This window comes from Sciurus carolinensis, chromosome 15 (assembly GCF_902686445.1).
Source record: "Sciurus carolinensis chromosome 15, mSciCar1.2, whole genome shotgun sequence".
Taxonomy (NCBI): Eukaryota; Metazoa; Chordata; class Mammalia; order Rodentia; family Sciuridae; genus Sciurus; species Sciurus carolinensis.
Genome location: NC_062227.1, coordinates 67,871,258 through 67,897,463, shown reverse-complemented (window position 1 = coordinate 67,897,463; position 26,206 = coordinate 67,871,258). Strand labels below are relative to the sequence as shown.

Genomic DNA, 26,206 nt, shown 5'->3' with positions numbered 1-26,206 from the left:
TTGTCTCTGGATTTAATCCCTGGTATATATTTAAAAAAAAAAAAAGAATAAGGTCTTAGTCTCATATAACCACAATACTATCACATTAAGTAAAATTTAACATTGAAATAATAATACTGCGTATATCAGTTATTTGTATGTAACAAACCATCACAGTATTTTGTGGCTTAAAACGTTAGTGGCGTATTTTGTTGGTAATTCTGTTCTGTAGTTGAGTGTTTCCTTGTCTTACCTGGACTCACTTAGGCTACTGTAATGAGCTGGTGGGAGGGCTAGAACTAGGCTTGGCTTGGTTTTGAAAGATTCCTTTCCTCCTTAAATTTCGACTCTTGTTTTTGTGGTACTAGGGATCAAACTGAGGACCTCATGTATACCAGGCAAGCACCCTACCACTACTTTTGGTTTTGATTCCTTCTGTAATAGTCTTACTTTTTTAAAGACTTATGAGCATAATGAATGATAGTCTGTGTTAACTGTTTGTCTACCTTATCCTTTAGGAATATCATAATGCATGAGGGCAGCTGGGGTATATCCCATACACGTGTGCCAACAGAATCTCGGCCGGGTCATGTGGCCATGATAGCTGGGTTTTATGAAGATGTCAGTGCAGTTGCCAAAGGTATTTGTCTGTTTAGACAGTTTTATTAAATGAAAAACTTATCACATAAATATTCCTTTTTTTTTAACCACTGAATTGTGTCATAAAGTGAAAAGTCTGTTTTCAGATACTTTTGATAAGTGTTTTTAGCATGTTTTAGTCAGTGAACACAGAATGATATTGATTCTGGAATTAAATTTTAGTTTTTTATCATCCTTAGTATGGTTAGATGGTTGTGTGGTTTTCCTTTGGTTAATTTTTAAGAGTTCAAAAGTCATTTTATGGTTTAGAAAGAAGTAGATTATCTATTGTTAGATTTTTAAAATAATGATACAATATGCATAATATAAAATCTATTTTAGTTTTGTACTTCTCCAATTAACATTATTATTTGAAGAATACATCTTTTGGAGTTTATTTTGCCATGTATTTATTACTGCTGTTATTGCTTGCCTTTTTTCTCCATTACCTAAGGATGGAAGGAAAATCCTGTAGAATTTGATTCTCTTTTTAATGAAAGCAAGTACACATGGAGCTGGGGAAGCCCAGATATTTTACCTATGTTTGCCAAAGGTAAGAGAGCCATTGATTATATTTTCTCAGGTAACAAATAAATAATAAATCAGTTTGCTAGTTTTTTTTTTTTTTTTTTTTTAATTTTTTTTTTTTTTTCCTTGGGTACCTGTTATTGAACTCAGGGCCACTCAACCACTCAAAATAGAGCCACATCCCAGCCCTGTTTTGTATTTTTTATTTATTATTATTATTATTATTTATTCTCACTTAGAAACAGGGTCTCACTGCGTTGCTTATCATCTTGCTTTTGCTGAGGTTGGTTTCGAACTCACGATCCTCCTTCAGCCTCTGGAGTTGCTGGGATTACAGGCATGCGCCACCATTTGTGGCCACCAGTATGATAGTGTTTTAATATATTACTGCATTTATTGGTTTTCAGACATATTTTCATATTTTAAACATCTCTTTAATAGGAATGTATATTACAGTGCATAGATATGCCATTTTCATTGGCAGTGATTTTTCTTTCTCGTATTTGAAATACTGGCACATCATACTGTTAAATAATACTTTGAATGCAGTGAAATGGTATAGATGCCTATCATTTAACAACTTTATAATCTTGGATAAGTTAGATAACCTTTGTAAGCTTGTTTTCCTTTATGTTAAATGGAATTTTTTGTTTGTTTTGTTTTGTTTTGTTTGGTACCGGGAATTGAAGCCAGAGGCACTTAACCACTTAACCAGTGAGCTCTTTTTTATATTTTATTTAGAGACCAGTCTCACTGAGTTGCTTAGGACCTCACTGAGTTGCTGAGGCTGACTTTGAACTCGGAGTCCTCCAGTCTCAGCCTACTGAGTCGCTAGGATTCCAGGTGTACACCACCACATCTGGCCAATAATCTTAATAATAATAACTTCTACCTCATATTTTTGTTTTTAGATTTAAATTAGATAATTCATGTGAAACTTCTAGCCACGTATTGGTCACATAACTTCATTATCATGTAATATTTCAATAAATTGTTAAAAGAAATTGATAGATATTCACAAAGGTATGTTAAAATTTGTGATTATAATTACTATTTTAATATATTAATTATGTGTTATATGATGGCATTTTGATACATATGGCATTAATATGGTATTTAGTCTATTGGAATGCCATATATTCAGTTTGCTAAATTGAAATATGACTTTTGGATTTGTTGTATTTGTTCTGGTACACAAATCTGTGAGTATTAGGATATCTCTTGATCAGAAAATACATTATACTATTTTCTAAAATCAGTTGGATGAATTTCACATCATTACTTTTACTGAGAGCAGAATGATCATTTCACTTAATGGAAAGATTATAATATTTGGAACTACTGAAGATTATTATGTGTCCAGAAAGCAAAATCTATATTCAGAATTTTTTACATGACATTCATAGGACATTATTATATTGAGCAGGCCAAAATATCTCAAACTGCTTGCCATTAATTTATTTCCTTCGTTGGGAAGCAGTTTAGCTTTTGGAGGGGCCAGCAATGTTGAGAGCAGATTAAATTGATATGCCTTACAAAGTTAAGCCTTCTACCCTGACTACAGTTGACAGGATAGGACCACTGTCTATATCAGACATAGTCTAAAAGAAATGTTCCATTTCTTATGGTAACAAGTTAACCCATTCAAGTCTGTTTATTTGGGATGTGGGAAGTTGAATGACTAAGCAGAGGAAGAGGATCATTATAGCTGAACTTATGTCATTACTTTGTTACTTCTATCCCTTATGATCTGCACAAGCCTATCTCAGAAATTGGTTAGGTTCTTGATAAAATCTTGCAAGTCTATATTATTAATATGTTTGTTCACCTCTTCAAACTGGCAGTAAGCAGTTATTTATTCCCTTTTATTGAGAAAAATACACATAGTCTGTAAATAAGAAAATTGTAATATTTGAATTTTTTCTTGCTTTAGAAAGGTTCATACTCCAGATTATCTTCATCTGTTTTAGATTGTAACATCCTAAGAGGCATACATTTTTTGAATAGTCTAATCCTTTTGCTTTTTTTGTTGTTTTATTGCATATGGGAGTATTGACTTTGACAAGTTAACTATTTACAAGTAATGTATATGTAAAATTAGAATAGATTATTAGGAGGACAAAAAATTTAAAAGTATGTAGTATGGTCCAGGGCACGTAACATAAATGAATGCTAATTATTCCTCCCACCTGTCTTTACCATATCATAAAACAAGTGCTTTGTAAAAGATTTCTGGTTACTCATAAAAATCTTTAAACAGAGCTGAATTTGGAGGTGCATGCCTGTATTCCTAGCCCTTGGAAGGCCAAGGCAGGAAGATCACTTGAGCCCCGGGAGTTTGAGGTCAGCCTAGGTAACATAACAAGACCTAGTCTCCAAAAATAAAAATTTAAAAAAAAGAATCTTTATATGATTATCTCATATTTTATGAGATTTTTAAAACATTTATTTTCCTCCAATTTCCTTTTTAGGTGCTAGTGGAGACCATGTTTATACTTACAGTTATGATGCTGAAAAAGAGGATTTTGGTGCCCATGATGCAACAAAACTGGATACCTGGGTTTTTGATAAAGTTAAGGTAATGGTATTGTGATTACTCTACTAAATACCTATTAACCAAAAGTAAAGAGGCTTTCTTGTTAGTAAATATATCTCTGGTGTTTTTTTTTTCCTTGTATAAACTTGAAAGTTTTATATTACAGCATACTACTTTAAAAGACCAAATTTTAAGAAGTTACACATTCTATAATAATCAATAAATCTTTTAAAACTAATTTTAAAAAGACACCCCTTTAAAATTCTGTATTTCCAAAGGTAAGATTTGCCCTGGATTAGGATTTAGAAAAACCTGCCTTCTCTTTCTATTTTGGGGAATCATCCTAACTAAATCTTTCTGATCTTTTGTTGACCTTAGAAATTACCTTTTATTGTAATGAACCATGTGAGATTTGTAAAAGCAGTTGGAAAAATTCAAATGTAATGCATTGATAATCACAAGCAGATGATATGTTTTTTAAAATTTGTATTTTAAAGGAAGATAAGCAAAGACAGCAATATAGCAAAAATAGCAAGTTATGAATTATTGAATACCTGAGTTTCTTTAAGTAATGAAATTTTCAAAACTATTTGATAGTGATAGTTGTTAGTTTTGCTGATAATACTAAAGAATTTATATTCTCAAAAATTATGTGAAAAAATTTCAAATGTGGATGTTAGTCTCTCCTTCCTTTTTAGTCCATTGTTCTTTATATCTGAAGAACAACTTCAGATAATTATTATTCATCCATAATAAGAAGCTCTGTTTGATTGGCTTTAATTGGCACTTATTTTAACTGTAGTGTTTTTTCTCCGTAATAAAATCATTTTTATTAGTTTGTGTATAAATGTACTCCTCAATATGTGTCTGTATTTTCACCTTCACTTAGTAGAAACTAAGTGCTCAGTGCATTTTTTGCTAAAACTTATTTCTTTTATCAGGGATCTTTCCCCCTTCAAATTTTCTTTTTTTCTTTTAGTATGTACTTTTGTCAAAAGGAACTTTAAAATTAAATAAAAATCTCCTTAAGAGGAGCAAATTATTTTGCTAATCAATTAATTAATTAATGTAATCTACTTATGTTAATGTCTGCTTGAAAACCTTTGTCTTCCTATTTCTTATGGGTAGCTAAAATTGCTCCAAAATCATGGATTTGATTTCTTGTGAATGGGCAGGTCTAGCTGGTGACTGACCAGATACTCATGCCTTTATTCCTTTATTTATTTCCAATGCTGCTAGTGTTGGTTATATGATAGTCAACAGAAAAAAGAGAATTGCCCATGACTTCTTCATAAAATATGGTAGAGATATATAATAACCAAACGTATGAAATCATCAACAGTAGTAAATAGTGAGAAGGAAAAATACAGATTAAGAATATATTTTTAGAACATTCTGATTGAGACTGGGCAGTTTGGGGAATGCCTTCCTGGAGCGTTTTGGGATATCTTCAAAGAGATATAAGAAGCAAACAAATGAATGGGAAGGAAGGATTAGTGTGGAACAGAGGACTTAAGGCCAACAGTTCATATTGATCTTGGACCCTAAGATAAGAACCAGTGGAAAAGGTTTAAGGAACTAAAAGAAAGAAGGTTAGTGTGTCAGGAGCACTAACTGGGAGTGAGGTCTCAGATGAGACTAGAGTCAAACCGTTTCAAATCCATTAGAATTTCTACTCACTTTGTTTTTTAATTGTGCTAACAACACATATAAAATATACCATCTTAACCATTTTAAATGTACAATTCAGTAGTGTTAAGTACATTCACATTGTTGTACAGCCAATCTTCAGATATTTTTCATCTTGTAAAACTGAGACCGTATAGCCCATTCAATGACCTTTTCCCTTCTCCCTCAGTCCTTTGAAAACACCATTCTGTTACTATACATTATGATATGACCACTCTACATATCTCATTTCATAATAAGAGGAATCATGCTTCATTTGTCTTTTTATAATTTGCTTATTTTACTTAGAATAATGTCCCTCATTAGTTCATCCTTGTTGAATCTACTCACTTTTTAAAACTCAGTTTATGCATCATCTCCTCTATTAGATCTTCTCTAACTTCTCTTGCTTAATCCCACTTCTACGTTGACTTAGATAACAATCCTCTATATTCCCTCATTAATTCTTAGTATTTTATCATACTGTACTGAGATTGTCGATGTTACATATTCTCCTTCAATTCTATGTACATATATACAATTATACGTGTACAATTAAATCATATATTATGTATTTTATATAATATAATATATAATATATATTTATATAGGTATTTAATACATATTTATATGTATATAATTATATATGTATATAATGTATATTTATATATGTAAAATATATATATATTTTATATATATATATATATAAAATCCATCGGGGAATTGTTTGGTACAGAGTTACATTCAATAACTTAGGTTAGATTAAAAGTTCTCCATTCTCAGAGCACAAGTTTTATCTTCAAGGTCATCTCATGATCCAAGGTAATGTTGGAGTTCCAACTGTTATTTCAATGTTTAAGCCAACAGTCTAAGGAGTCAAAAAAAACTTTTTCTCCTACAGAATTGTATTTATTTCAAAGAGCCTAAGGTTCACATAGCTATTTGACTGAAATGTTTGACTCATGTCTCATAGGTCACGACCACAAAGGCACTGTAAGAAAAGTGTAAGAAAACTTAAGCAAAGGTAGAAAATGTGTAGGTTTTAAATTTTGAGAATTGACATGTCCCATAAAATCAAAGGTTTTTACTTAAGTGAAAAGAGAATATCTGTTGGAACAGTCATTTAGGAGTCTTCCTGGATGTGTAATAAATACTAGTTGGGTACAAAAATGAATCAGTGCTTTGGATGCAAATGGACCAATTCAAAGTAGAGGCTGATAGGCTTAAGAGATTATATTGGAGATTATATCCAGCCAATCAGCTTTTTAAAAGACAGTGGGAATCTAGCAATGAGAAAGAGATTGAGCTCTACCAGATTTGTATCTCATAGCTTCCCAAATCTTGTGTCCAATATGAATGAATAACACTTTTAACATAGCTGAATATTTTTTACCAGTCATGGAATTAGAAATTTAATTCAAGTAAGTTGCTCAGTTTTTGCTTTTTGTTTGTTTGTTAGCTTCCAATTATATGTTAGAATTTAACTCCTTTGTCTTAAAACTTGACATTCCCTTCTAGATTTAAAAGTTCACAGAGTCTAAGTAGAATGTATAGGAAAGCTCGGAAGTGGCTATATACTTTTGAGGAGTATGGTAGCAGTTCACATACTTTAAAAATTTATTTTTTAAGATAGCATTTCCTTTTATTTTTTTAGTTTATTGATGGCGTAAACCAGGGCACTTTACTAATAGCTACATCTTAGTCCTTTATTTTATTTTATTTTTAAAATTTTGACAGAGGGTCGTATTAAATTACTGAGGCTGGCCTTGAACTTGCAGTCCTCCTACCTCATCCTCTCAAGTTGCTGGAATTATAGGTATATACCTGCCTAAAAAAAATTATTTCTATTTTTGAACAGTTTGCCTAATGACACCATTTATATTTTTAACATTTATAATAGCAAAGAATTATTCAAATAAAAAAAATCCCTTCGGTGCTTCAGAACTTTGTTGAAAAGTTCAACATCTCTTGTTGAAAGTTAATATATAGCAACTTTCCTGTAATCCAAGGTGTGATAGCAACATTCCTGTAATCCAAGAGACTCAGGAGACTGAGGCAGGAGGATCAGAAGTTTGAGGCAGCCTCAGCAACTCAGTAAAAAAGAAAAAGACTGGGGATGTTGCTCACTGGTTAAGTTCCCTGGGTTAAATCCCTGATACCAACAATAAATAAATAAATAAAAGTTAACGTGTTCTACAGTTGGAGACATCTATGTAAAGAACAATGATATATCTTGGTATAACCAGTAGGCTTATTTAAAATAAAGCACTTTCCATAGGTATTTGCATATACATTCATGTGTATGTGAGTATAAGGTAAATCATTTGTCTTGGAAGGGCTTAGGAATCCAATTTTTCATTGTGAAATTAATAACTTTTTAGATGTTTTTCTATTAAAGTGTAAAGAACAGATTCTTGCTGAGGCAAAAGAAGTAGTTAGGAATCTACTCACAATGTTCTTAATGAGAGATTATGGTTGAACTAGAATGGTAGCAGATAGGACAAAGAGAAATGGTTCAGCTCAGAATGTCTTTAAAAATAATAAATCTGTTTTATTTTGGCTCTTTCTGAAATATTTCTTCAGTCTGCTATAATTTCTTGTTAGATATGTCATAATAATGATATTAAGTTTTTATAAAACTAATATCTCCTTTCTATAACCTTGTTTTGGCCTAATTATATCACAAAAAAATAGCTCACTCACTATTTGAAAATAGATGTTTGAACTAATAACAAAGGTGCTGTGTTGGTAATTCTTGAGGACAAATTGAACCAACATGGTAATTTAATTTTGTAGTTATGTATAAATTGTATTAAGTGTTTTCATCAGTATTATATTTTAAATAAAATAAATGAACTAATTTTTCAACTGATTTGTTACATATAGGACTTTTTTCATGCTGCCAGAAACAATCAATCTTTGTTTGCTCAAGTAAATGAAGAAAAAGTAGTATTTTTCTTACATTTATTAGGACTAGATACAAATGGACATGCTCACCGACCATCATCAAGGTAATTTTAATGTGTTCAATTTGATTTTTTTGAGGGAAATAGTTATGTCATTTGAACTTATAAATTATTTTGCCATTTTCCTTGTAATTATAATAATAGAGCTAATATTTTTAAGAACTAGTATAATATACAGCAAATTCTCAGTTATATAAGATATAAGCTGGGTGGTAATCCTAGCAATTTGGGAGCTAAGGCAAGAGGATCATAAGTTCAAGGCCAGCCTAGTCAGCTTAGTGAGACCCTGTCTCAAAATAAAAAATAAAAAGTTCTAGAGATGATACTCGGTGGTAAAGCACCCCTGGGTTTAATCTCCAGTCCCAAAAAAAAAAAAAAAAAAAGAACATATAGAGTAGTCATAGAGTAGGTCAATTTACATGTTCTATAGCCAGACTACTCATTAAAACAAGATATTCTGTACATATATTCCATATTCTTCCAATTACCAAGACAAGGAAAAATATTTTATTTAAAATATCTTTAATAAATTTCTCAGTGAATCTTGAAATAAAAAAAAAATTTTAGGTACTAATTTTGACATCACAAAAAAGATGTAATTCCTTTTGTATTTCATTGCATTGTATCTAGCAAATAATTAATTTTTATATCTGTATTTTGCTGGTACTCTTCATATGTAACAGCAAATTTTTTTCTCAGTTTCGCAGACCATAAGAGAAAAAGAAACCTTGTATTCCTTATTTTGAATTTGTATTAGATATATACTTTACAGCCTAACTGTAAAGTATAATGAATTAGCTGCCAACATTGTTTTAATTGATGAATATATTCATATCAAACCATCTTTGTTCAACTGTATGGAAAGGTTAAATATAATTTGTTCAAGTCATATCATGAACACTTTTTAGGATGAAGATATTCTCTACTTGAAACAGTGATACTTATCTATTCAGATAGCCAGAACAGTATAGTTCATATTATCAGAAAATATAGTCATCATTGTCTCATTTGGGACTTAAAAGAGTTCATTAAAATATATGTGCTAATCAGTACCTCCTTTTAAACCATCTTTGAAAACTGTTTCAGGTTCTTTTGTTCATTAAAAGAGAAAAAATTAGTTTTTGTAACCTAAAGAACTCTGATTTTAAAATATTAAAGATTAAAAGCATTTTGAGTTCTTAATTTTGAATATAGAGTTTATTATTTTTGAATACATTTTATCTCTTTACATTAATTTAATTTGCTCTTCTGCTTCTTTATCAACAGGGACTATAAGGATAATATTAAAATAGTTGATGATGGAGTGAAAGAAATTGTATCCATGTTTCAACATTTTTATGGAAATGATGGAAAAACAACATTTATTTTTACCTCTGACCATGGAATGACAGACTGGGGTTAGTCTCTCTTTAAGTGATATGTACCTTAGAGATAAAATACTGGAAAAGATAGTTTGCAGGTGTCTTATAAGGTTGAGAAGATTAGATGTCTTATTACATGCAAAGTGGCTAACAGAGTAATCATGTGCTTAAAATGCTAGTGGAGAAAGACTAAATAAAGAATCTTTTTTCTAATTGTAAAAAGAAGGCATTTACAAATGAAAAATTAGGGAAAAAGTGTGAAGAAGAAATATCTGTCTACCTAATAATTCACATATGTGATGGCAAAGGGGTGACATTAAGATGGTATTATTGAGGGGCCAAGAACCCTCAGTGATACTTATCTATTAAACCTGTGTTGCCTGTTAGACCCCCAAGGCAAATGTATTGTGTACTCGGAGAATGAAATAATGAATGCCAAGATGAGGTGCAGGCCTTCCAAATCATATGGTAGAATCCTAATGAGTGTAACTGCTTTATGAACGGTTTCTCTTAGTTACACCAGCGTTAAGTGGCCTGAAAGAAAACAATCCCTAGACCTTGCTCTCTTCTCCAGAAGCCTGTACCACTTATTCCAAGTCTGAATGGTTACTCCCCAAAAGAGTGTTCCCATGTGTTTTCTTCTCAGTACTACTCTGGAAATAGTAGCAGCTTTTCCATCATTTGTGGTTATTTTAATTTTTTTTCTTTCAGTCACAGTTACTCAGCAGACATTCTGGTTTAATATTATTTTTGTTTTTGTATGTTTTTGATGCTCTAACTTGTTTTATGGGAATATTTCAGACTAATTGTTTTGAAAAACTATAAGCATTTAGAATTTGGTGGCTAGAATTAGTGGTATATGGATCAACTCTTTAAAACAAAGTATTTTTTAAATAGCATAAGTTCTTATATGTGACTTATTACTCTTGGTGTCTTATTTATAGGTTCCCATGGGGCTGGTCATCCTTCAGAGACTTTGACTCCTATAGTCACTTGGGGAGCTGGAATCAAGTATCCCCAAAAAGTATCAACTCAGCAATTTGATGATGAGTTTTTAAAAGGTATAAATACTTGTCTTTATCGTTTTATAAATATTATATTTGAAAATAAAACTAAAATTAATATTTTAAATTAGTTTTTTAAAAAATAACTTTTCAAATTATAATTTTAAATCCTCATGTTATTATTTGTCATTATTCTTTCTGTGCAAAAGCTCTAAACCAAGAGATTGGTTTATTGTTTTTTTTTTTTTTTCTTTCTGCTTTTGTAGAGCCATTTGTTACACGTTTCCTTGTGTATACCATTACTAGTAGCTATTGTTTAGACCTTTCCAAATGTCTGGTAAACCAAATTTTTAAAATTTCTTTTATCAAATTAATTTAGTTAATTTGAAAATGAGATCAAGTAAATAAAATAAATAAGCAGAAACCCAATGTTTCTCAGAAGCAAATTATAAATTTGATTGCTATTTTCCAACCCAAATAAAACATACTATCATTACAGAATCACAGTATCTAAAATATATATCCATTCGATAACAAGATATATTTAGTACTGAGCTTTTTTTTTTTCCTTTGACCCTGATGAAGACAAAATAGGCAAAGTGAGTAATGTACTCAAGAACACGTCTTTAGTTAGTGATGATGCATTTTTTAGGGTTGTTTCTTATATATTTGTCAGTGCTGGTGGAGTCATCAGACCAAAATTAAAACTCTACAGAGGAGACATTTGACAAAGGGCCAGAAGTAAAAAGATTCTAGAGGATTCTTTTTTCATCTACTGCCTATCTTTAGGCTGGTTTTTGCTTTCACAGAACTTAACACTCTAATAGGGGACATCAAGCAACTATAAATAAGTGAGTGTGGTAGTGTGTACCTGTAGTCCAAGCTACTAGAGAGGCTAAGGAAGGAAGATCACTTGAGACTAAGAGCTGAAGTTCATCCTGGGCAATATAATGAGACCCCTATCTCAAAAAGAAAAGAAAAGGAAAAAGGGAGGGGAGGGGAGGGGAGGGGAGAAATTGTAAACAGCAGTTGTTGATTATTATAACTGCTGTGAAGGAAAAAGGACTAGGCTCCTGTTTTGTTTTGTTTTGTTTTTGGTGGTGGTGCTAGGGATCCAACTCAGGCCTCATACATACAAAACATGTGCTTGTGCTCTAACACTGAGTCATATCCCCAGTTCTGAAATTTTAAAGATATTTAGTAAAGTGGGTAAAGTTTATTAATCACAATGTGTCTATACTTTGAATAATTGTACATGTGTATATGCACATGTAATCACCTCCTAGATTCATGTACACAACATTTGCAGTACCCCCAAAGTTTCTTTTATGGAGTAGAATACTTTTGGGGATTGAGCAAATAGTATGTGCATTCATAATTAGGATCAGAGGGAGCCATTCTTGTTAAGGTGAGAGCAAGAGAGTTCCAGTGGAGGGAATAGCAAAAGCAGAGATGTAAAGTGTAAAGAACTTAGCTTGTTTGAAAGCAGTATAAAGACTGATGTTGCTTGAGCACCACCAACTAGAAGAACAGTCCAGTAAGTTGAGAGGTAAGCAAGAGGTACATTCAAGGCCATGGTGAGGAACATGAAGTGAATGGATTGCAGTGCTAAATCATTAAAGTGTGTTAACCAGAGCACTGCCAAGATTGTAATTAGTTGAAGGAAATACATGTCTGGCTCCTCTATGGAAAGTGGGCTAGCTTGGGTCCAAACAGAAGCTAGGGAAATGCTGTGTTTGTACTTAAGAGATTTGACTTTATTTTGACATTTGATTTCTCAGTGAGTTGTTTTAGAATTGCATGACTTCATGAAGTAACAAAAGGAATGTATTTTTTTCTCATGAATATTAAATATGATAAGTTATAGAGAAAGATGTGCATTTTTTTTCTCATTGGGTAATTATTAACAACTTTTGGCAGTTGAGCAGAAGCAGGAAAATATTGTTTATATTTATTAACTTAGAAGAAATTTTGTCATAAAAATATCTTGGAGCTGGGCATGGTGATGATGCACACCTGTAATCACAGCAACTAGAGAGGCTGAGACAGTCAGATTTCAAGTTCAAGGTCAGCCTCAGCAACTTAGTAAGGCCCCAAAAACTTAGTGAGACCCTGTTTCAAAATAAAAATAAAAGGGATGGGAAATGTTGCTTGGTGGTTAAGTGCCCCAGGTTCAATCCCCGGTAATCCCCCCACCAAAAAAAAAATCTTGGAACTCTTTTAGTAATATATCCTAAAGCCATTAAATCAAAACATGGTCTCTCATAATCATTTGTTTTAATTACTGTTTATTACTTGTGTTGGTTACTTTGTTGAGATTTTTAAATTTATATGTAGAAAGAGAAGAAGATGAGATCATCCTTGAAGATTTTTAATGGCACGTCAATCTACTATCTTAAACACTTGGGATTAGAATTCATAGCAGTATCACAGTTACAGTGTAAAAATATTTTGTAAGCCACTGCCAATACAGAAAGGAAAAAGAAAAAAAAAAAAAACTTCTACTGACTACTATGCTATCAGTTGCCTTAATAATTCTCTGAAACAGGATCATAATTAGTTGTGGTATTGCAGATAGTTATTATCATTGTGTTTTTTTTTTATTTCTATCTTTCCTTCATTAGACATTGATGTTTTGATACAATTTTCTCCAAATAAGCTCTAAAAAGCTTAATAAATCACAGAAAACACCAAATATTTGCTTTTGGTTATTCTTTTTAAATTCTTTTTTTAAAAAAAGAAGCATGTATCTCTGCCTCTTAAGCACCCCTTTTATTCATACTTATCTTATAAGAGATATTTCCAGTACCTGTGTTTTCCATGGAGTATTGAACTTTCCTAAAAATCAAATGGTTTATTCTTTTTTGAATCTGAACATCAGCTCTTATGTCTGATTGTGTCTTTCAGAATGGAGATTGGAGAACTGGAAGAGACAAGATGTCAATCAGGTGTCTATTTCAATTTGATTGTGTTCAAATTTAATTTTATCTCCTATAAGAAATTTAGATTAAAAATATGGAAAATAGAACTCTGCAGCAGCTTCATCCTGGGAGTGCATCAATCTGATCTGTGCAGACAAAATTTCAATCAACAGTAATTACCATTTTGTCCTACCTTTCACTGGTGAGAAAGGAAACCAAGAGGTATATCAACCACTGCAACTGGCAGCTCAGTGAGCAACACAAAAATAGGAAGCCTATGTTCACTTTCTCTTAATACATACCCCAGGAAGAAATAGAAAGAAGAACAATTGGGCCTAGATAGTGACCATCCATTCTTTTAACTGTTTTGACCACCTCAGTGAGACATTCTTTCCTTTTTCATAAAGAATCCCCACCTCATTCCACCCCTCTTTTTTGGTATTCTTGCTGTGTTTATTGGTTTGTGGACATATGTACATATTGTTTCTTTTTTTCTTCATTTTCACCATTTTTTAATGAGTTATTTTTCCTTGTCTTATCTTATAAGGGTTAGGACTTTTGTTTTAATTTGTTTCTCTTCTCTTGCTAACAGCCAAATTCTCTTGTTCTCTCTTTCTCCCTTTACTTGGTTTTTCCTATTTTTTCTCCTCCTTTATAACCATCACTTGGTACATCTCATCTGCACTCTCTCTCTTCTATCACCTTTTCTGTTCTCTTAATGAACTGTATTTTTACCATCTTTTAGAGCTATTTGGTTTCTGTGACTCCTGACCCCACCATTCATGTTGCTGCAATTATTACTGCTATGGATGACATAGTTGACACCTGCTGTTTACTTGAATGCCAGGGCTAGTTCATGGTTATTGTTTTTGGTTGGCAATTACTGACCACACCATTCCTGTTTTTCTGGTAGTGTTGTAGATGTCACAGTAGGCACCAGGTATTTATTTTAATGCTGTATATTGTTTGCATCTATCATTGCTATTATTTGTTTCCCCCTTTTCTGTGAGGTGCTGGGAATCTACAGGGATACTACAAGTTCCCTATAAGTTCACCAAGATAGAGATTGTGCTATTAAACTAAATCCATCCAAGAGACAGTACAGCTTGCTCCACACTCAAATTATTGATGTTCAAACATCAGCTATACTTTAATACAAAGAGTAGAAGAGACAGAAATCCACACTGATCACCACGTCCCAAGTAGGAACAGCTAGGATTGGGTACCATACCTGTGAGGGTCTGAATCTCAATTACTCTAGGACACGTTGGCAAGAGAAGATTATGCCCTAAAAAGGTCCACACATAATAGTGGAAGAGAAATCCATCCCAAAAGATACTTAAAGCCCAATGCAGGAATATAAGAATATAAAAAGACAAGGTAACACAATATTTTTTAAAGTTCATAATTAGCCAGCAGCTGACTTTAAAGATATTGAAGCAGATGAAATATCAGATAAAGAATTCCATGATTCCTTGAATTCCAAGAGAACACAGGAAAAACAACTGAATTAATTAAGGAAGTCAGTACATAATATGAATGAGAATTTTAGTAAGGAGATACAGATATTGAAAAAGAATCAAACAGAAATCTTGGAAATGAAAAACAGTAAATCAAATAAAATACTTAGTTGAAAGTCTTTCTAATAGAGAACTTCATGCTGAAGACAGATTCACAGAGTTGGAAGACAAAGTGGGTGACCTTGAACATTCAGACAGAATTAAAGAAAAGTTACTATGCTCAAAATGTACAAGAACTCTGGGACAATATTAAGATGCCAAATTTAAGAATTACTGGAATTGAAGAGGGTTGTGAGATGCAGGCTAACAAAATGTGTAACCTCTTCAGGGAAATAATAAAACAGAAGTTTCTAAACCTTGAGATTGGGATGGGCATCCAGATACAGGAGGCATTCAGAATTCAAAAGAGACAAGATCAAAAAAGAGCCTGTCCATGACATTATAATGAAAATGCCTAACTTACAAAACAAGGATAGAATTTTAAAAGCCCTGAGAGAAAAACATCAGATCATAGAGGCAAGCCAGTCAGTATTACTCCTGATTTCTTAGCACAAACTCTAAAAGCCAAGACTTTTGTTCTAAGTTTGAGAGAAAATGAATGTCAACCGAGATTGCTATATCCAACAAAGCTGTTCGTTTAAAATTGAAGAAGAAATAAAAACTGTCCACATTAAGCAGAAACTAAAGGAATTCATGACTACTAAACCACCAATACAGAAAATACTTAAGGAAATACTCCACACAGAAGAAATAAATAAAAAACAAACCCCAGAGCTCACAGATGAACAAATCTCATTTGAATAGCAGCCCAGCAAATGAGAAACAGGACTAAATTAAACATTAGAAATAAATAAAAATTAATTAATAAACATCTCACTATGGTAGCATTGAATGTCAACTCTCCAATTAAAGGTATAGACTGGCAGAAGACATTAAAAAATAAGACCCAAGTAAATGTTGTTTGTACAAGATTCACCTTATAGGCAAATACAGCACTAGACTGAAAGTGAAAGAATGGAAATTGATATACCATGCACATAGAAACTGAAAACAAGCAGGAGTAGCTACTCTCTTATCTGACAAACCAGACTTCAAAAATTAATTTGAAGAGACAAAGATGGTTACTTCATACTGGTAAAGGACATAATCCAACAATAAGATACAAGGATAGTAAATATTTATGCCCCAGATGGTGGTGTACCTACTTACATAAAAGAGACACTACTTGAATTAAAGCCTCATATAGACTCCAATATAATAATACTAAGTGGTTTCAACATACCTTTTCCATGAATAGATGGGTCTTCCAGTTATAAACTCAGTAAAGATTCTTTAGACCTGAAAAATATTATAAATTAAATGAACCTAACAGACATCTACAAAACATTTCATCCAATAACAGTCAAATATATTTTCTTCTCAGTTACTCATGGAGCCTTTTCTAAAATAGACTGTATTTTAGGTCACAAAGCAACTCAGCAAGTACAAAAAAAAAAAAAAACTGATATAATTCCTTGTATCTATTAGATCATAATGGAATGATATTAGAAATCAACACAACAGAACCCTAGAGAAACAGTATAAACATGGATATGAAAATACATGTTTGAATGATGAATGATAGAATAGATCGGGGAAAAACTTTTAAATTCTTGGAATCAAATGAGAGTAGTGGTACACCATACCAGAATCTCTGAAGGCAGTTCTTAGAAGAAAGTTTATAGCCATGAATGCCTACTTCAGAAAATCAGAAAGTTCCCAAATGAATTACCTACTAATACATCTCATGGACCTTGAAAAAGAAGAATAAACCAGTTCTAAAATCAGTAGAAGGAAGGAAATAATTCAGATCAGAATCAAAATCAATGAAATTGAGAATGAAGAACATAAAGGACCAGGAAATGAAGAATTAATAATTGATTCTTTGAAAAGATAAACAAGATTGATAAGCCAAAAAAAAAAAAAAAGAGAGGAAACTTTCAAATTAACAAAATTAGACATGAAAAAGGAGAAATCACCAGAGATTTTATAGAAATCCAGAAGATATTGAAGGACTATTTTGAAAACTTATACTCCAAAAAATTAGAAAACCAAGAAGAAATGGATACATTTCTAGACACATACAGCCTGCCCAAATTGAATCAAGAAGACAGAAAACCTTAACAGAACAATAACTAGCAATAAGATGTAAGCAGTGATAAAAAGCCTGCCAACAAAGAATATTCCATGATCAGGTGAATCCTCAGCTGAATTCTACTAAACCTTTAAAGAACTAATGTCAATTCTCAAATTATTCCATGAAATAAAAAGGGATGGAACTTTTCCAAATTCATTCTATGAAACTAGTATCACACACCAAAACTAAATAAAGACACATCAAGGAAGACTGCAGACCAATATCCCTATTAAACTTAGATGCAAAAATCCTTAATTCTATATTATCAAATTATATTCAACAACATATTAAGAAGAATGTATATCCTGACCAAGTTTTTTATGTCAGTGATGCAAGAGTGGTTTAACACGCAAAACAATATGTGTAATTGATTACATAAACAGAATTAAGGACAAAAACCACTTAGTCATCTCAACAGATGCAGAGAAAACCTCCTGTGAAATTCAGTATCCATTCATGACAAAAACACTGAAGAATCAAGGTATAGAAGGAATATACCTCCACATCATAAAGGCTATATGTGAAAAACTGAAAGACAACATCATAGTGAATTTGGAAACTCTGAAAGCATTTCTTTTAAAATCTGGAGCAAGACCAGAATGTTCACTGTCACCACTCCTGTTTAATATAGTACTGGAAATTCTAGCCAGAGCAGTTGGCAGTGGAAGGAAGTAGAGAATTACTTTTTTTGGTACCAAGGATTGACCCCAGGGGCACTCAACCACTGAGCCACATCCCCAGCCCTTTTTTATATTTTATCTAGAGTCAGGGCCTCAGTGAGTTGCTTAGGGCCTCACTAAATTGCTGAGGCTGGCTTTGAATTTGCGATCCTTCTGGTCTTAGCCTCCTGAGCTGCTGGGACTACAGGCATGCACCACCATGCCTGGCTCAAGGAAATCAAGTGGATAAAAATAGAAAAGAAGTCAAATGTCACTGTTTGCAGATGATATGATCCTATACTTAGAATATGGAAAAAACTCCACCAAAAGACTGCTCATGCTAATAAAGAAAATCAGCAAATTAGCAGGTTACAAAATCAACAAACAATCAGTTGTTTTACTATATACCGATAAATAAGAAATCAGGAAAACAATTCCATTCACAATAGTCTCAGGTACAAAAACTAGGAATAAATCTAACGAAGAAGGTGAAAGTCCTTTACAATAAAAACTATAGAGCATTGAAGAAAGAAATTGAAAACATAGGAAGTAAAAAGACCTCCCATGGTCATGGATAGGCAGAATTAATATTGTTAAAATGTTCATCCTATCAAAAGCAATGTACAGATTCAATGCAGTCCCCATCAAATACCAGTGATGTTCGTCACAGAACTGGAAAAAAATGTCTAGAAATAGAAACTAGAACAGTCCAGAACTAGAAAAAACAGTAGTTATAGTCCCAGCTATACCACTTGTTGGTATTTATAAAGCCATCCTACCATAGTGATACATGCATACCCATATTTATAGCAATTCACTTTAGCCAAAGTGCAGAACCAATGGTCAATGGATGAGTAGATAAAGAAATTGGAATATATATACACAGTGAAATTTTATTTAGCCATAAAGAAGAATGAAATTGGCATTTGCAGGAAAATGGATGGAACTTGAGATTAGGTTAAGCAAACCAAACCAAACTCAAAAGGTCAAGGTTCTAAGCAACTCCATGAGACCCTGTCTCCAAATAAAATATAAAATAGTGCTGGGGATGTGGTTCAGTGGTTGAGTGCCCCTGAGTTCAATCCCCAATACCCTACTCCCCCAAAAAAGTCTGTAGGTTTTTTTTTTTTTTAATAGTTTCATTGCTTTCTCTGAACATAGATCTATTAAAACTCCTATTAGGGGTTTCTTTTCTGTATTATGTCCATTACCATATCTTTTTAAGCATTATTTTGCCTTTAACTGTATTTTGATTTTTACCTAACTACCATCCTTACAAATGTAACGAAAAAGTAATGAGAGTATTAATTATTCAACTATAAATCTTCTGTTAATAGGAAAGAGTGTGGACAACCTAGTAAAGTTAGACTAGTGGCATCTGTAACTATGAAACATATAGTTGTCATTGTTTAAGATATGCTACTTAAAGAGCCATCTTCACAATTTGTAGAAGACCTGGGATCCAATTATGTGGCTTCCAAAGTGTCAGGAGTATCTTGCCTTCCAGGTCATGCACAAGTTGACATTCCTTACTGTGGTGGACAAACCAAGGTCTGGGGTCCCACTTTCAGGCCTCTGGGTGTTTCAGTATAACAAGAATGGTTTCTTCTTTCTGGATCTCAGGATGGATGCATGTTAACTAAGTAAATGACAATTATGAATTCAGAATATCTATTCATTAATTTATAATTTAAAAAACCATTGTCAAAGGGACGGAAATGACTTGAAGAACACAAAACAGGAACATCTTTTACTTATAGCCAGACTGGATCATAACTAGAAACTGAACATAGATTTAGCTACTGCTATCTAAATACTCAGTTTACTGTCAAACTTGCTTCCAATCTGCATTAGATAAGAATCTATTAATTCCTTCAATTAACACTGTCACATGCCTGCAATGTTTTAAATTTTGTGCTAAGTGGAAGGATATAATGGCAAGTAAAAGTCTCTCCCCTTGGAAGATTATACTTTAGAGATGAGAACTGATACTAATCAAACTTTTGTACAAATAAATGAGAATTATAGCTGTATTAAATACTATAGAAGAGGCCTATAAATCCATAATAGCAAAGAGTAGATAGATCTGATAGACTGTGTTGGTCAGCAAAAGTTTCAAATTATGGATTGAGTTGAGGTTGTAGAATAAGCAGGAATTATGAGTTCAAGGCAGTAGCAGGAAGACTTTGCAGGCAGAGGGGAAACATTGGCACAGAACTCTGGTAGAAAGATACCTGGTGTATAAAAGGACATTAAGGATAGTGTGCAGAGCCACAGAGACTCTGGTGTGATACGGAACAGAAGAAGGTAAGACATAGATCCTGTGGCACCTTATGAGTACTGTGGATTTTAAAAGGTTGGGGAACTCTAGAAATGTTTGAAGTCCTTGAGGGTGACATTCAAATTTATGTGAAAGAATTCCTTTGGTCACAGTGTGAACAGATTAGAGGAGGCTAGTAGTAGATTGTGAGAGAAGACAAAAGGGAAATTAGGAGGACTTTGGAGATTTCCAATTTGGGAGCAAATGGTATTTATAAAAGACAGTCGAAATGGTATCAAGTAAGGATTAAGAGACAACTCAACTTGACAAAGTTCCACTTTTAATGAAGGATTCAAGAGGGTATCAGGAAAAGGAGCAGCTAGTGAGATTGAAGAAACTCAGCAGTGTGGTATTAACAGAGACCCAAGAAGGGAGTGGTCTACGTAGTGATACGGAGAGATCCAGGAGCAACAACAGCAATTGTAGCTGACAGTTATCACAATCTTGTGGGGTGCTAGGTACTTTTTAAGTCTTACCCCATTTAATCCTATCATAGCTCTATAAGGGAGAAACTTTATTTCCACATTTTTAAAATCACTGCATTATAGTTGTATACAATTGTGGGATTTGTTGTTACTATTTATTTTTTGAATCAAAAAGGAAACAGAGGCATTGGAGGGGTAAATAAACTGCTCAGAGTTTCACCGCCTGGAAGCATGTTTTGGAAACTGGGCATTCTAACTTATAAAGCACTTTAGTGATTGAAAAATTATAAGGACTATTACAAGCACAGTCAGAATTAGAACAATGGAGGTGGTTAGTGTACTTTGGGAGAGCAGTCTCTGGAATGACAAGGGGCCAGAGCATGTTAAAGTGGGCTGAGAAGTGATGAGGAGATGAGATGAGGAAATGAGGACAGAAAATGTATAAACAACTCTTCTGAAAAATTGGACTTGAGAGGAAATCTCAAAAATAGTGTTTGGGAATCTTCCCCTTTTTATATATTTCCTGAACTTCTCTGGGTAGCCAAACCTCCTGATAGATACTTACTTTCTTTAATGCATGTACACATTTTTGTAGTTAATGTCCATTGCTGTTTATTTTCTTAGTACTTAGGCATTCTTTTGCATAATACTGAAAAACTGATGTAAAATAATCAGAGTATCTTAGCTAATAGGATAAGTAATTTCTTGTTTTCATATGTTTACACCAAGGACTCAGTGTTTACTTTTCAAATTTATTGTTTCATAAGTTCATGCATGTTTAGCAAATGACATTTTAAGGGATTAATATCTTGTATCAACTGAATATTTGAAGGTAATTGGTTATAACAATCATTATTTTTAAAAATATAGTTGTATTAAATTATTTGTTTATATCCATAGACTTCTTAGAACTGATTTTTTTTTTTCTATTTGTAGGCTGATATTGCACCATTGATGGCTTCTCTTATTGGAGTTCCCTTTCCCCTTAATTCAGTGGTAGGAAATAAAATTTTATTGTCAATACTCAGCATTTAAAATATTACACAGTAAAATTTACTCTTCTGGGGCTGGGGTTGTAACTCAGTGGTAAAGCGCTTGCCTAGCATGTGTGAGGCACTAGGTTCGATTCTCAGAACCACATATAAATAAATGAATAAAGTAAAGGTCTATCAACATTAAAAAAAATTTACTCTTCTGTATTTTTATATAATCTTTATTTTTTCCATATTTTTAATAGTTGTTCATAGTGTTAGGATTTGTTACGTATTTGTAGACATACCCGTATAACAATATAATTTGACCAATATCATTCCCCAGTATTTCCCATTTGCATAATCTTTAATTAGATTTAAAAACTGCATTCCTGTATATTTATTTCTAAATATGTAATACCTCACAGTTGTGTGTTTATTGTATTTTATAACACGGAGGACACACTCAATAGCTTTACCATTTTTTTTTTCTAAAATGCATGATTTGTATCTTTGTACTCTAGTTATAAGTGATAAAAATGTATAAACGACTTTTTGGTTACAAGCAGCAGAGACTGAGTCCATTTAAAGGGTGATTATTGAAAAGATATTGATGGCTTGCTGAATCACAGGAATGCTCAAACTCCTGGCCTGAAAATTACTGGAAACCAAGAGAGCTCTGGAGACTTACAGGAAGGACCCACAACCACAGTTCCATGGCAGGACTGTTCTGCTTATGGTACTAATACTAGGGGAGGATAGAGAAGGGGTAGCATTATACCCATTTTAGTTTCTGTTCCTTGATGTTCAGGAGACAAATTCCACATGGTCTGACCCAAGTTGTCTGCTCTTGAGTTTCCCCACTGATTACATAGCACCATGTTATATCCAGTTTGGAAGATTATATAGTAGGAAACATTAATGCTTTTATTAATATGCATGGATGCTGAAAAGCCAAAACAGAAACCAAGAATACTTATTCTAAACATTTACTCTTGTTAGCTCTTCAAAATCAAATTTACCTTTAAAAAATGTCATCTAACTCAAAACTCTTGAGTACTATGACTCTGACAGTCATGAGTGTGTGTGTGTGTATAAATTAAATGAAATTTATAAAACAGTGTTTACTCCTAAAGTATACATTACACTCTGGTATGTCTTACAGTTTTTTGTTTTTTGGTTTTTTTTTTTTTTTTCAGTATGCAAGCCCCCATCACCTTGATTCGTTTTTGTGTATAAAATTTTTAGTTCACAGTTCACGCCTACCACATAGTAATTGTTAGTCATCTTTCTATCACTCTAACAAATACCTAAGGTAGCCTTTAACAAGAAAGCATTTATTTTGATTCAAAGTTTTATTTATTTATTTATTTATTTTCTTTCTTGTTTTAAAAATTTGTTTTTTTGACTTCTAGTTTTAGAGATTTCAGTCCAATGTGGCAAATAGTAGAAGCACCTGGCAGAGCAAAATTGTTCCACATGGCCAGGAAACAAAAAGAGAGGAAGGGATAGACTGAGTATCACAATCCTCTTTGAGATTATGCCCCCAGTAAATCCAAAGCCCTTCCACTAGGTCCCACCTTTTAAAGTTTTTATCACCTCCCAAGAGCATCAAATCAGGGACCAAGCATTTAAAACACGGACCTTTACAAGACATTTAGGATCCAAACCATAGCAGTAATATCTTAATGTTAGGTTTTATTGACTTTAATTTATCTTGTTTTATTTGCTTTATTACATTAATTTGTGAGAAAAATAAAGGACATCTTTCAGTTACGGTTTTATAAAATCCTTCATTTAATTCAGTGATTTCTTTGTCTGTATGTCCTGTTTATATTTGCTTCCCTCTTAAGTCTGTTTTGTTTTATAAGAATAGCCTGAGTTTTATTAATACTAATATTAAGCCTGTATTATTTGCAGGGAATCCTTCCTGTGGAATATCTCAATAATACTGATCTCTTCAAAGCAGAAAGCATGTTTACAAATGCAGTACAGATTCTTGAACAGTTCAAGGTAAGAAAAAAAAGACACATAAAAATGCACAATGCTATTTAAAAATTGAACATATTAAGTGAGGTATTTCATGTTGTGTTTTATTATCTGTAACTTATTATCTTTAGATTTTCTATATTTGCCTAGTGTCATAAAGTTTCACATTTCTGAGTTGCAGGTTCCTTGAGTCAGAGGGTGTAGAATTGCCTTTGAGGAGTGTCCTTAATTGTAAGATTACCACATACACTCATAAAGACTACAAGTTGAATCTTTATGATTGGAATTTGCCCCTTAGAAGTAGTATTAAAGACTGTAACATTTCTTGCCATTCCATATATATTGTTAGATACCTTACAAACTAAAGAGATGACTCTGATTAAAACTTTTAGTATGTTTTGTTTTCAAAAAGTTAATAAATGCAATTTTAATTACAGCATATTGTTTTCCTGGGTTAATATGATTAATTTTCAGTATATTGACATAGCAAGATAGTGTCAAATTTTTAAAAATACGCATGAAACAATATAGTAACACAAAATTCCATTTATTTCAAAGTAGTTAACCATCCCTGAAGAATCATTTTAATGGATGTTTATATTTCAAAATGAAATTAATTTTTTAATATTTATAATGTAATAAAATATTTTTGTGCTTCGTTCCCAGGTGAAAATGACTCAGAAGAAAGAAGTTACTTTACCATTTTTGTTTACACCATTTGGGTAAGTCCCTTTTATTTTTTAAATTAACTGAGTTTGATGTTGATAGGATAGATTAGTTTACTTTTGAACTTTGTCTTTTTGTGTATATTAGTGCAAACTCCAAATTGAATTCCTTTTCTATTACTTTAATTAAATAATATGCCAGATGCTAGATACCTTTGAGTGTCTGGAAGAGGGGATAGAAGAATGGAGGGATAGATGAGGAATTTTAAGGAGATGACATCAACAGGGCTTGCCTAGTTGATTGCGAAGTGTGGGGTCAGTAAGAAAAAGGAGAGAGAGTCACTTCCTGTTTCTTGGCCTGCTTAATTGGGAAGATATCAGTACCATTATGGCTTATAAGAAGGAAGAGCTGATTTGAGAAGAAAGGATTAATGTTATTTCTTTGATTATATCAGTTAGTTCCTTAGAAATAAGGGCTTGGATCTCAGGAGATGTGGATTGGTTTTGAAGACTTTGGAACTATCAGAATGAAGATGGTAGTGAAAACTGTAAAACATGAAGAAAGCTCTAGGGAGAATATAGAAAATGACAAGAAAAGGCAAAGGTTTATATTCTGAGAAATTTCTGCCAGGTTGGCAAAGAAGATAACCCACTTTGGTGGTACCAGACTGCATTTTCCTAGATCCCAGGAAAATATGTTTACCTTGAATCAGCAATAGGCAGATCTGAATCACAGATCTTGTTTGGTACTACTGACTGTAGGTGCAGACTTGGCAGGTTTACTGAACTTCCCGAGGTACACATTCAGTTATCAATGATTTTTCTTTTGACCAAACACGTTGAAATTGGTTCATTTATGAATCTTAGGGATGTGATTGAATTACTTCATTGGAATTGTTTTGGACAGCTTATATAACTACTGTGTTCTTCATAATCTAGAAAGAAATGTTGTATTGCCTTCATAATAATGTGGTCGTATACCTGACTTTGTGTGTTTACGTATGTGTGTACATATGGATGTATAGAAAAGTAAATATAAAGCAAAATTAAGACTTTGCAAGTATGGTCATAAAAATTAATTACCCTAAATATATCATTAGTATATTATATCATATACATCTGTTATGCTGATTGGAACTTTCTTTTATTATAGTACAGTAGAGTTGGGACTTGTTAATGGAATTGGTTCTAAGGGATATGTAAATGTTTATCTCTTTCTCTTAAACAATATTTACTGATTTACTACTATGTGTATTATAGATATAGCATTGAACAGTATAGAACCCAAGGCTTTACTTTCATAGAATTTGTCTACACCATAGTAGTACAGACAGATCATAACAAAATCAATAAACAAGAGAATCAGAAATACATTATCAATTCCTGGCATGAAGAAAATGCATTGATATTGAGAATGAGAATACTTGAGGGTTACTTTAGTCCAGCCACTTTAGAAAGGCTAATCAGGGCAGCACTCTGTACACACTGTCTACTTTCTTCCGCTTGGCCAACAGGCTGTCCCTAAGCTTTGCCTGCATTGGTGCTCAACCTCTGCTTGAACATTGCTGTACATATTTAGAACCACTGCTAACTTTGTGTCATTTAGTGCCTGGCCCAACTACTGACTCACCCATCCTTGAGCAAAGTGACTAGCCCTGCCTGCAGATTTGTCTGGCTAAAATTCACCACTTGTTAATGAACTGCAATACTACCAGAAACCCCTAAGATAAAATGAAAAGCTGACTCTTCAAGATACATAATTCAAGGAGGAAAACCTAAAGGTATTAAAATACTCAAATAGTTAAGAAACTGTTACATCCATAAACAAAACAAGCATGAACTTTACAAGATGATAAAGAATACAGAATGCATTAAAAAA

General features: G+C 32.7%; 1 protein-coding gene across 5 annotated transcripts in view; it reads left to right on the top strand.

The window, feature by feature from the left end:
• The window catches only part of Pign (phosphatidylinositol glycan anchor biosynthesis class N), a 125,930-nt gene that overhangs the window by 9,627 nt on the left and 90,097 nt on the right, over nt 1–26,206 (top strand). For all 5 annotated transcript variants that reach the window (XR_007105177.1, XR_007105178.1, XM_047526373.1 and 2 more), the window contains 10 exons: nt 498–619; nt 1,073–1,171; nt 3,618–3,724; nt 8,237–8,361; nt 9,583–9,713; nt 10,622–10,738; nt 13,589–13,629; nt 21,639–21,698; nt 23,594–23,686; nt 24,329–24,384. Coding sequence is in view for 3 of the 5 variants with exons in the window: in XM_047526372.1 (XP_047382328.1) it covers nt 498–619; nt 1,073–1,171; nt 3,618–3,724; nt 8,237–8,361; nt 9,583–9,713; nt 10,622–10,738; nt 13,589–13,629; nt 21,639–21,698; nt 23,594–23,686; nt 24,329–24,384 (951 nt within the window). In the remaining 2 variants the exon portion in view is untranslated. The remainder of the gene's footprint in view (nt 1–497; nt 620–1,072; nt 1,172–3,617; nt 3,725–8,236; nt 8,362–9,582; nt 9,714–10,621; nt 10,739–13,588; nt 13,630–21,638; nt 21,699–23,593; nt 23,687–24,328; nt 24,385–26,206) is intronic.